This window comes from Pogona vitticeps, chromosome 3 (genome assembly GCF_051106095.1).
Source record: "Pogona vitticeps strain Pit_001003342236 chromosome 3, PviZW2.1, whole genome shotgun sequence".
In the NCBI taxonomy this organism is placed as follows: domain Eukaryota; kingdom Metazoa; phylum Chordata; class Lepidosauria; order Squamata; family Agamidae; genus Pogona; species Pogona vitticeps.
The window spans coordinates 265,794,333-265,806,261 of record NC_135785.1 but is presented as its reverse complement, the minus strand read 5'-3'; the positions used below and the strand labels follow the sequence as shown (position 1 = coordinate 265,806,261).

The following is an 11,929-nucleotide window of genomic DNA, read 5'->3' as shown; positions in this document are numbered from 1 at the left end:
AAGACAGTGTGTGTGTGTGTGTGTGTGTGTGTGTGTGTGTGTGTGTGTGTGTGTGTGTGTGTGTGTGTGTGTGTGTGTGTGTGTGTGTGTGTGTGTGTGTGTGTGTGTGTGTGTGTGTGTGTGTGTGTGTGTGTGTGTGTGTGTGTGTGTGATGGGTCTCTTTATATGGGTTGCGGCCCTTGTTAAACAATGTCTTCCTTGACCTTTTAGAACGGGATATTGAAATAAAGAAGGTTGTGTTTCAAAAACAGGTTTGGAACCAACTTTTCTGGAGCAATAAATTTGGCAGAGGTCAAGCTTAGAACAAAAGGCTGCTACATTTATTTAGAAGACACATTTGATAGAAAAGACCCAGCCTCATAGCCAGGACACATGGTCCGGGGGTGGCTGGGTCGCCCACCCAGTTTACGCAAAAGATTAAGAGCTCAAAAGTTGGTCGAAAGCCGAGAAGAGAGGAAGTGGTAGAATCACAGAACTATAAAACGACAGAATCGGGAGGGGGGCCATGAGGCCATGAAGTCCAGCCCCCTGCTCAAGCCAGGGATCCAGAGGAAAGAGTGTCTGAGAGATCACTGGCTGACTTTGTCTTGAAGGCCTCCAAGGGCTGGAGCACTCACCACTTCTCCCTCCCCCCCCCCCGAGGCCATGGGTTCCATTGACCTATGGCTCTAAAAGCTTGTCCTGCATCATCCAAGAATCCTGTGTGTTTGCCCCCCCCCACTCCCACCTCCCAGGTGTAGAAACTTTGCATTTATCCCTGTTTAGTTTCATTCTGTTGCTTTCAGGCCAGGGCTCCAGCCGGTCCAGAACTTTTTGAATTCTGCTCCTCTGATCTAAGGTTTCAGCCAGAGTGCAGGAAGGGAAGCAGGCAGCTATAAACCAGGGGGCAAGGAGATGCTCTGGAGGGGCCCGTCCTGGGCAGGCAGCAGAGGGATGGCAAGGGGGGGGGGGAGAACCATAAATTTGCTGGCCAAGGTGTCCATCACCTGCCTTCTCTCAAGAGGTACAAACACATCTGCTTAACAGCTACATGATGAATCAGAGCGGACTGGGGGGTAGTGGAGGTTAAGGGACATCCCCCCCCGCAAACCCACTCTTGTCTCTGGGGGATATAACCTGCCTGGATTTTTTCCAGCTTTGCCTCTGACTCGCCTTCCGGTGGCTGCAGAACCCACCATGTGGGGGTCTTGCAGATGGGGTGAGGGGTGGGTGGGGAAGAGGGCTGGCCCCAGACCGGCCATGCCATGGAATTCCACTGGCCATGGGGCGTGACGTCCTCCACAGGGCAGGGCCTGAACAGGGTCCTGACAAGGGAATTTGGCTGCCTCAGGCAGAAAAGCAAACGCTGAATCCCGCAACCTTGTCAAGGTCCCTCCTGTGGAAGGCTGGTCCAGGGTTGTTGTTTTTTTTGTTTGGCACACATGGCAAAACAAAAAACAAACAAACAACACCCGCTGGCCCTAAAAGGAGGACTGAGACCAAGCCAAGCATCAAGCGACTCCCCAGCCTTTCAGGACGCCCCCCCACCTCCCCTAAAATCCTCCGCTGCTGCTCGGGGCCGTCCCCACATTTCTGCCTTGTCTCTGGACCAGCCCTGGCCGTGAGGGCTGTTTGGGAAGGGAAGGGAAGGGGTTCTCTCGCTCGGCAGGGGGGCTCCTCAGACTCCCCTTGCCAGCCCCCAAGGCAGGCCTCGGTTTACCCTTCCCCCCCCCCCGCTCGCTCGCTTGCCGGCAGAAGGAACGAGGGGGGCGGCATCAGCAGCAGAAGGCCGTTCAATGCTGAGAGCTTTATTTTGACAGACAAGAGAAACGGAACGATTCTCCCCCCCCCCCCGCAGGCTCCCCCCGTGGCGTGTACAGCTCCCTGCATCGCCAGCATGGCATCGATAGAGAAGCAGAAGATGTGCTGGGCGAGGGGGGGGGCAGGTCTCCCACTGGCAATGAGGGAATGACCCAACATCCCCCCCCCCACTCTGCTAGCCCCACCGGCCATTGCCCTGAACAATTCCAGGTCTCACCGTCCGAGGAGACCTTGGCCACAATGATGGACAGATGGGGTGGGGGCGGCTTCTGGGAAATGGGGCAGATGATGGGCCTGGCTCACACAAGGGAGGGGCGAGGCCGCCTCAGTTACCAAGGGCTCCCTCCTTGCAGCCCGCCCCCCCTCATTCTCTCAGGGACATTTGCAACACTCCTGCAAGAACGGGGGGGGGGGGAGGTTTGGCCACTTCCCCAAATCATAGGGGTCAAGAGGTCTCCCTGGCCCCTCTGCCCCCCCCAACCTCTCAGCCAGGTTTCTCTTCATGATCCAGACCCCTCCCCCACTGTCTGAGTGGTGTTACACAAAGAGACCCCCCTCACACACATGCCTTCTCTCCCTCCCCTTCAAGAAACTCCACCCAGAACAGTGACAATGACTGGAGTGGGGCAGCAGTGGTGATTTGGGCGGCGGGGGGGGGGGGGGAAGGCTAAGAACAAGCGCCTCCAAGGAAGTAAAAGTGGGGGAGGGGAGGGTTTTTTTAACCTGGCAAAGGGGGAGGAACTGGACATCGTTTGGGGAGGAAATGCTGGGGTGGGGAACAGGCAGGCGGGGGGGGGGGAAATGAAGAGAACTGCTTGGGCATCCAAAGGTTCTCTGGCTGTAAGGCTGGGCTCCTTGCAGTGGCAGGCTGGGGAGCGGGACCAGGCTGCTCCTCTTTGGGGTGGGGTGGGGGCATTGTGAGAGCTCCGTGGTGCCTCAGCCCCTCCCCAGTCATCACTGGCGGCCACGCACCCCTTTGCAGCCTATAAGGACCACCGACCCTGGCGGGAGGAGGAAGGCCAAAGGGGCAAGCAGAGATCCTGGGGTGATGGTTTGTGGGCGGGGGGGGGCGAGGCCCTGAGCCTCCCCAGGCAGAACGAAGGTGGGCGCATGCGAGGCACCACTCATGGGTCGGGGGGAGCCATAGGTCATGGGGGGCCGATGGTGCTGACCGTGGTGTAGCTGAACTTGGAGAGGGAGGCCCCGGTGGCTGTGACCTCGTCCTCCGTGGGACGTGGGCGGCGGCAGGGCGCGCCACAGCAGGAGAAGGTGGCGGCGAAGGCCTTCCGGAAACGCTTGTTCATGAAGCAGTAGATGAAGGGGTTGACGCAGGTGGAGCAGTAGGAGAGGAGGTGGATGAAGGAAATGGGGGTGCCGGAGAGGGCACGCTCGGCGGCCGGCCCGTCGAAGGCCCGCCAGGTGTTGGCCACGTAGACGGGCAGCCAGCACACAAAGAACAGGACCACGATCACCACCAGCATCCGGATGACGCGCTTCTTCGCCAGCAGCTTGGCTTCTGAGCTGTTGATGCGGGCCCTCTCCTGCTTGGTGCTGTCTCCCGGCATCAGGACCGACAGCTCGACCCCGCCAGTGGCAGGCTGGGGCACCAGGATGTAGCAGCCGTCCCCATCCTCACAAGGGGCCAGGGGCTCAGGGCTCCCATTCGGGTGAGCTGAGGAGGAGGAGGAGGAGGAGGGAGAGTTGGTCAGCCGATCCTCGCTGCAAAGCCTATGGGCCTCAAGCACCCCTGGGTCTCCGCCAAGGGGAGACCTTTCCCCTGACTTACTGGGGTCATTAAAAGGCCAGCCAAGCTGGGCATGAACACCTTCATCCCCCCCCAACTCCCCCACCCAGCACCCTGGGCCTTCACCCTGTGCTGATCTCAAGGGTGTTCCGGGCTGGGTGCAAGGGGAATCGGGGCTCCTGCTCAGAGGCTCCCCGTGAGGAAATGCACACGGCAGTTGCAGGCCCAGCTTTCCCCAGATCCCCCCCCTCTCATTCCCTCTACACACACCTTTGGCCTCCCGGGTGAGGTCCATCTCAAACTGGATGCCCCTGTACAGCTCACGGGAGATAAGTCCATAGGCCACAATCATCACTACCCCGGGGAGGAAGAAGAGGGTGACAATCAGCAGCACGTACCTGGAGTAGGGGAGAAGAAGGAGGTGCCATTAGCCTTCAGCAAGTGAGGAAGCCGACCCCCTGGAACTTTGGGCACTGAACCCCCCCCCCACCGTCCACTTCCTGGGTGATCCTCAGGGCTAGTGTGACCCCTCCCTCCTTCGACTGGGTACCAGCCCTGAAAAAAGTTGCTCCCATGTTTTCAGCACGGTCCTGTGCATGTTGGGAAAAGCTTGTTGCCTTGGCTGAGGTCTGTGAAGTCACTCTTGTGGCTCCAGGCGAAGCACCTGGAGCAGCTGAATGCGGTTCGTTCATTCACCTATGTCTAGTACAGTATGTTGTTCCATACTCCACGGTGGGGTTTGTGGAAGTTTATAAATGGCTAATAACGCTCTGAAAGAAACATCTTTTGGAGTGATTTTAAAAAAGAAAAGGCACAGTGCAGGTCCTCACTTCTGCCCCACCAGCTTGTTCCCAGAAGGGACCTGTACCCCGCTCTGTTTCTGACCCACCAGGGCATCAGCCTAAAAGACTGAGAACAGAACCCAAGCCTGGCAGGATGAAATGGGGGCATCCAGAACAGGAGGAGGCTGGAGACCATGCTTCGGAGAGATATGTGTATGAAGAAGCAGGAGGTGCTAACTAACAATGTCCTCACACATTAAAGAGCACAATCCAGGGATCACAGGATAAAGCGGGATGGGGTGGGTGGGAGAGGTTCACCACTGAGATTGGCAGAGGATCCCCTCTGTGGCAGATGCTGATTGATGATGGGCAGAGCTTAGAGGAGGGGACCAGGTCTCAGATCTCTGACCTTCACCCAAAGGGTTGAGAACCTTGGTTGGTTGTGGGTTTTTCGGGCTCTTTGGCTCTTTGTTCTGAAGGTTGTTCTTCCTAACGTTTCGCCAGTCTCTGTGGCCATGGGCATCTCCAGAGATGCTGGTCCCAGAGCACAGAGTGCTGTCCTCTGGAGATGCCCATGGCCACAGAGACTGGCGAAACGTTAGGCAGAACAACCTTCAGAACATGGCCAAAGAGCCCGAAAAACCTACAACAACCATTAGATCCCGGCCGTGAAAGCCTTTGAGAATAGGTTGAGAATCTTCCTTGTCCCACACTGAAATTTTGCTTTTGCTTTCTCTCTCTCTCTCTCTCTCTCTCTCTCTCTCTGTGTGTGTGTGTGTGTGAGAGAGAGAGACAGAGAGAGAGAGAGAATGAAAAGCCTTATGTCCATAGCATTCAAAGCCCTTGGCTGCACTTTGCGAAAGGAAAGGAAAAGAAGGGAAAAGGAAAGGAAAAAGCAAGGAAAAGGCTTGCTTTTAAGGCTGAAACACCATTCAGATGTGCCCCCCATCAGCATTTCCTCCCCACCCCGCCAGCCCCTGCTTTCCTTATCAGTGCTTTGGTTGGGGGTACTGTCCTCATCTGCTCTCTGTTCTTTCTCCCCGGCCAGCAAAAAGTGTGAACGTGGGAACATGAAAGAGGTCCCTATAAAAATGTGCGAAGAGTCAGTTGGTGTCAAGGATGCATTTGGGGATCCTCAGGAGAGGCCTTGGTTTAAAGCCCCTCTCGGGGGGGGGGGAGGCAGTTCTTGCTCCAGAGACAGCAGGCTTACCTTCCAACGGTGTGTGTGTGTGTGTGTGTGTGTGTGGGTGTGGGTGTGAGTGAGTGAGTGATGCAGCTCACTTTCCAAAGGGGGGGTCACAGAACCCTTGCAAAGGCTGAGTAATTCCCTGGCCGGGGGTGGGGGCCCCGAATGAGAGAATGCACCCTTTCCACAAAGCAGAAGAACATCAGATTCCAGCCTCCTCCCTCAAAAGGGTGCCTAATCCAGAGCCACACCAGCTGGGTCAAGGGCTCCTCTCAGTACCCGCCTCGCTGGGGCTGGGCCGTCAGACCCACCCTGACCCAGTTGGTCCTCAACGGACCGGGCAGTGCCAGTGATCGGGCAGTGGTTTAGGGAGGGTCCCAACATCGCTGCCCAGCCACAGAAGGGGGTGGCGTAAGAAGTGGTTTGGGGCTAAAGCAGCCCCTGAGAGGGGCAAACAAACGCCTGCTCTGATGGGGCCTGGCCTTACTCCTCCTCCACCACATGGCCACCCGCACCACATTCTGTCCTGGGAGGAGGCAAGCAAGGCTGTGCCTTCTCTGGGTCTCCCTAGAAGGAAGCAAAGGCCCTGGGGAGAGACAGAGAAGAGGAAGCCCCCCCCCCCATCCACTGACCTCCATCCTAGCTGGCCCATTAAATGGTCCCAAATCCCCAGCTGGGTGTAAAGGATGACTAGGCATGCAGGCTGATACCCATTGAGTTCAATGCGCCCAAGCACATCTAATTCCACCTTAAGTTGTAGGCAGAAGGGGTCACAACGTAGACAAACAGCAGCAGGAGAGTTCATTCACCACCGCACGGAGTTTCTTTTTGTGACAGGCGGCTGGCGGAGGTTCCAGGGCAGAATACAAATCCGTTTCAGGCTTTGGATTCAAGCAGAGTTGAATCCTTTCGAAAGGCACCTCCGACCAAAGGGTCCGATGCTAAACACAGCTCAGCTCTGCATCCATCCAGGAGGAAGCCAGGGAAGCCGGTTGCGGCCAGAAGGGACACAAGGCAGGGCCCCCACCCCACCCCCTCTGTCCCCAGGGGGCTCTTTCTTGGCACATCCTCATCTGCAGGCAAAGCTCATCACAAGTCAGCCCACGAAGAGACTGAAAGTCAATCAGACAGTATGCCAAGTTTAATTGACATTGGCATCTCTATTAATTGTCTTTGGCATCCACTTTGCTTCCACCCAGCCGCATCTCAATCATGGGGAAAACGCAAGGGCTGCTGCTTGACTGAAGGGGAGCAAGATCACCCTTTCCGAGAGTGAGGAGACCTTGGTGCTGGAAGAGGTGGATCCTGTCCCTCTCTCCCCCCCCCCCCGTGGGTGGCAGGAAGTGAGGCTGGATGTAAAGCTGGAAGGAGCCCCCTGGGGCTCTGGTCCACATGGCTCTGCACAGCCCCACATACATGCATGCGCACGCACAGGGTCAACCCCTGTGCCTCCACACACGCCGCCGTTAGGCAGAGGGGCACCTGTCACCAGACCACAGGACCAAGGGGTGGCCACAGACCCTCCCTCTCCTCCCCAAAGGAGAAGCAGAGGAGGGGGGAGAAGGGAAGGGCTCTCCTGCTGGTGAAGGGCAGTCTCCTCTCTGCCCCCTCCCCCCCCCGACTCTGCCAGCCCAGCCCAAAGAGGCAGGGCCTGGGATGGGCACAGCAGACCACCCAGCCACTTCCCGAGGGCGGCTGATGGAGAGAGACTCTGCTTTCTCAATAGCCCCTGAGCTTGGAGGGGTCCTTGAACCAAGCTCAGGCACGGTGCCAAGCAGGGGGAGGGCGTTTCCTGCTTCCAGGGTGCTGTGCCTGTGGGCAGTGGCCAAGGTGCAGCCAGCCCTGGTAGGTGGGAAGAAGGAAGGCTGCAGGAAGCCTGCCCTTCTTGGACTGGAGCCCTGTGGGGGGGCAGAGACCTGCCCGCTTCCCCTCTGGGGCTCTCCAAGGCCCTGGCGGGATGGTAGGAATCGCCCAGGCCCAAGCTGGCGAGGCTCCCCTCCCGCACGGCCCGCTGTCTTTCCATGTGCCCCCCAAAGCATTCTTTCAGCCCGGGTCCCTTCCCACTGGGCACAGCTCCCTTCTCCTCCCTGCTCTGCCCCCGCCCCCCCATCCCCAACTCACCAGGCCTGCTTGACATGGTTCCCAGGCCAGGTGGGGCCGCACCTGTAAATGCCTGGGTGGGCTGGCGGCGAGGTGATGGTGTTGTAGACCAGGTAAGGCAACATGAGGAGGGCGGAGAGGAGCCAGGTGGCCGCGATGACGCGGTAGGCGTGGGAGCGGGTCTGCCACACCCGGGACTTGAGCGGGTTGCAGATGGCGTTGTAGCGCTCGATCGCGATGGCCACCAGGCTGAAGGTGGAGACGCTGACAGACGTCGCTGAGGGAGAGAGCCGAGGAAGGTCAGGCTGGAGCTGAGCTCCCCTCAACCTGTGTGTCATCGACCCACTAGAAACAGGCCCCCAATCGCCCCTTCAGGGTGGGAGGGGGAGAAGCTGGAACCCCACGGGGCTGTAGAGGACTTGGGCTTCACTCTTCCATGGTGTGCACTGGGGTGAAGTAAGAACCCCACACACACACACACACACCCCAGAGGCAGCTGGAGTGCAGCTTCCACCCTTCCCTGCCATTGGCTAAGGCTGATGGGACTTGTAGTCCACTCGCACTACAGAGGGGTGACCACAAGTTACCCAACCTGGTGTAAAGGGAGGAAGATGCTAAGAAGGGAAACCCAATAACCAGCTGCAGATCCTGAAGGGGGCTCTCCAGAGGGCAGAAGGGAGAAAGCAACCACCCCTTCTGCCACCCTTGGGGGTGGGGTGGGGTGGGGGGTGGTTCTCCCACCTCCTGCAGCTGCCCAGGGCTAAAAGCACCCACCCATGAGGTAGGCCATGGCCTTGCAGATGACCTTCCCAAAGACAAAGGTCCGCATCAGGTTGGGGATGAAGGTGAAGGGCATGCAGAAGACGGCCACCATCAGGTCGCTGACCGCCAGGGAGAGCAGGAACGAGTTGGTGACGGTGCGCAGCCGCTTGTTCATCACGAGGACCACGATGACCAGCATGTTCCCAAAAACACTGAGGAGGAATATCACGGAGTACAGGAGGATCCGCATGGTGAGGTCCAGCTCTGGGAAGAAAGAGGAGGGACCTCAGAAACCCCTGGCTGTGGACCGGGGCAGGATGGAGCCCGCTGGCCCTCCGAGTGCCATTGCTAAGAAAGGCAATCCCCAGAGGAGGCCATGAGTGTGTGTGTGGGGGGGGGGTAGGTGGTGGTGGTGGGGAGGCTGCTGGGAGCAGAGGAAACGACCCCTTCCCCCTTCCCCTTGGTTTCAGAATATTTCCTTCCCTCCCTCCCTCCCTCCCTCCCTCCCTCCCTCCACAGCCACATTGGGTGGCATTGGGAGGGGGGGCTTTACAGTGGTTCCCCCCCCAGGCAGTGGAACCCCCTCTCAAAGGAGGCAAGGGTGGCCAGCCTTCCCCCCTCCATTCCTGCTGGACTTTAGGGGGCAGGCAAAACCCCTCCCTCCCTCCCTGCCCCCTCCCCATTTAACAACTGAGCCCATTGCAGGAAGCTGTACCTGGGATGCCTAAATGGTGTTATATGCATCTCTAATGTCATCTATCTCTCTGTCGCTCTATCTGTGTCTTTGCTTTTTAATGTTACAACTTTTTAAATTCTCCTTGTTTTGAGCCAGTTGTGAGCAGCCTTGGGTCCCTGTACAGAGGACAGAAGGCAGCCCAGAAATGAAAGAAAGAAACAACAAGGGGACAAATCTCCTCCTGCTTTCTTTCCGGGTCTCACCTGCAGGCTGGGGAGGGGTGTGTGTGTCAAGTTTTGTCCTCTTTCTCCTCTATCCCCCCTCCCCCCCCCGCTCAGCTTTTTCACTCCGGATATGCCTGGCATTGGTGGCCCCCTGCCACACAGAGAGACCAATGCATGCCAAACGCCCCCCCCCCCCGTGGTCCCTTTCCTGGGGCCACCTATTTCTGGCCCCCAGCCACCCACTTCTCCCCTTGCATTGTCTCTCCCTCCCTTCACCCCCCCCCAGGTCCTTCCCCTGATTTCCCTGCCAGACCTTCTCTGCCAGCTGCTGGCAAGCCCCCCCCCGCCCCTCACCTGCCTGTTACTGTGGCGCTCTGGAGGTCTGTCCCCCCCCCTTTCCCCCCAGGCAAAAAGAGCAGGGGCGCAAAGGGGATGCTGTGGAGGATGGCAGGAAGTCAGGCCTGGGACCAGCAGTCCCCCCCCCCCACCGCCACCGCCACCGCCGCTGCCGCCGGCGGACCTCAGGGCTGGGACAGCTCCCTCGGGCTGAGCTGGAGGGTGGCAGCTATTCCAAATTCTTCTCCAGGAAGGTCCAACGCCCCTCCCTCCGGAAGAGCCCTCCTCCCTTCCAGGTGCTCTCTCGGCTCTTTTCTCCCAGGGAAGCGGTCTCCCCCCCCCCCCCCCCGCCCTGCGCCGCTGTTTGCCCAGGGGCCTCGCGGCTGATAAGGAGGCCCGGCGGCGGCCGGTCGGTGACAAGAGGCGACGGCAGCGGGAGCGCAACAGGCCCAGAGGCTTGGGGGGTGGGGGTGGGACACATTGGGGAGGGCTGTGGGTGCATGTGGGCTGGCAAACTCCTCCCTCCCCCCCCCCATGGCTCAGAGGGATTCAGGGGCGCCCTCCGCTCTGCCCGAAAGTACCGACCCAAAGAACCGCCCCCACCCCGCCGTGGCTGCCTTGCAGCAGAGATACCTTCCCCCCCCCCCCGCGTCAGCCAGCCAGCCAGCCAGCTCTGCTCTCAGTTACGAGCCTCCCCAGGACTGCTGGACGGTTTCATGCCGACACGCAGGGGAGGGGGTGGCCTCTTAAAGTTAGGGACTAGACAATGAGAGGCTGTGACTCCCCCCCCCCCCAGCAGCAGGTGCTGCCGCCCAGGAATGAAACCGGAGTGGACCCACTGCACCCCTCTCGAACCAGGAGAAACAAGGCCCCCGCCCAGTAAGGGCCCGATCCTACTCCACCCCATCCCGGGGCATGGGGTGGGGGAGTGCACCTGCACCCCCCACGCACCCCCTTTTAAGTTCCCGGGCGGCTTCACGGCTGTGGGATCCGCAAGAGGCAGGGCCCGCTGGCCCGTGTGCCACGGCCAGCTCTCCCACCCCCACCCCCACCCCCACCCCCGTCTGGTCTCAGTCCCTTGTAATGGGGTGGGTGGGCTGAGGGGGGAAGCAGGTCGAGCCCCCTCCTCCAGAGAGAGTCCCTGGAAATGAGACAAGGGACAGCCGCCCCTCCCGAACCTCTCACCCCTCCTCCGTGCAGGACAGGGTACTACTCTGCACGGTACGTGCTCGGAGCCTCTTACTCGGTTCGGGCAAAGCCAGTGGCCGGAGGGGGTCAGCAAGGGCTGCTATGGGGGTGGGGTGGGGGGAGACACATTGAGGAGTGGAAGCCAATGGGGGGGGGACACTGGGAAGGCGGCGTCCCAGATAGACTTTCTAAAAGGGCGATGCCGGCTCCTCCAGGTGGGGGGGCTATCTCCCGCCCCCCTTGAGCTGCCCGTCGAAGGAGCCGCAGGAGGGGGTGTGGTGTGAGGGGGGGCTCCAGTGGCCTTGGGAGAGAGGGCTTGCTGTTCTTCCTTACCTGTGGGGAACCGCGCCGGGGGGGGGGCGGGGGCGAGGATGAGCTTCCCTCTCGGTCGACGTGCCGGCACTCTCTAGGAGGGCAAAACGGGGGGGGGGAGGTGTGTGTGTGTGTGTGTGTGTGTGTGTGTGTGTGTGTGTGTGTGTGTGTGTGTGTGTGTGTGTGTGTGTGAGAGAGAGAGAGAGAGAGAGAGAGAGAGAGAGAGAGAGGGGTCGCGAGTGCCTCACCTCGGGGGCCACGGGGGTGTCTCCGAGAAGCGTCGCATCCACCGCCGGTCCCGTTCCAAGCCCCGCCGCCCGAGCCGTTCACCGGCCGGCACAGCAGAGACTCGTTGAAGGGCCGCGGCCCCTCCATGCCGGTCTTGGCCGAGCGGGGACCGCTGGTCACTCAGCGCCCCTGCCGTGCCTGGGCGCCCATCCCGGGGGCGTCAGGGTGGGACGCGAGGCGGAAGATGCCTCCTCCTCCTCCTCGCGCCGCCTCTGCCGCCTTGCGCCCCTCGCGTGGGCTCCGCTCCCGGCGGCTGGAAGGCGCACTCCAGCTCCAGCTCCGGCTCCGGCTCCCGCTGCGGCGGCTTCCTCCGGTGGCCGGGCTCCACTGACTGACTGCCAGTCCCGCCGGGGCGGACGCCGAGCCGGCTCCCGAGCGCCCCCTGACGGCCGCCGCGCGAGCTCCGTGCCGAGGCCGAAGCCCAGCCCTGCGACTGGCCCGCCGGAGGGCGCGGGGAGCTCCGCCGCCCGGCACGAACCTCTTTGCCCTTGCCCGCGGGTGGGGAGTGTGTGCGTGCGCCAAGGACGGGGG

General features: G+C 60.4%; 1 protein-coding gene across 3 annotated transcripts; it reads right to left on the bottom strand.

The window, feature by feature from the left end:
• Window positions 1-298: 298 nt before the first annotated feature.
• Window positions 299-11,595, bottom strand: CCKBR (cholecystokinin B receptor). 3 transcript variants are annotated; one of them, XM_072993321.2, is made up of 6 exons: window positions 11,359-11,483; window positions 9,090-9,226; window positions 8,387-8,638; window positions 7,634-7,889; window positions 3,815-3,942; window positions 299-3,472 (listed from the first exon to the last, which is right to left on the bottom strand). In XM_072993321.2, exons 3-6 carry the CDS (start codon window positions 8,622-8,624, stop codon window positions 2,949-2,951), a joined length of 1,146 nt encoding a protein of 381 aa, XP_072849422.2. In that variant the 5' UTR covers window positions 8,625-8,638; window positions 9,090-9,226; window positions 11,359-11,483; the 3' UTR covers window positions 299-2,948. The 3 variants fall into 3 exon arrangements, with proteins under 3 accessions (XP_072849422.2, XP_072849420.2, XP_072849421.2); XM_072993319.2 differs by lacking the exon at window positions 9,090-9,226 and having other exon boundaries at window positions 11,359-11,595; XM_072993320.2 differs by lacking the exon at window positions 9,090-9,226 and having other exon boundaries at window positions 7,676-7,889; window positions 11,359-11,595.
• Between the last annotated feature and the right edge of the window lie 334 nt (window positions 11,596-11,929).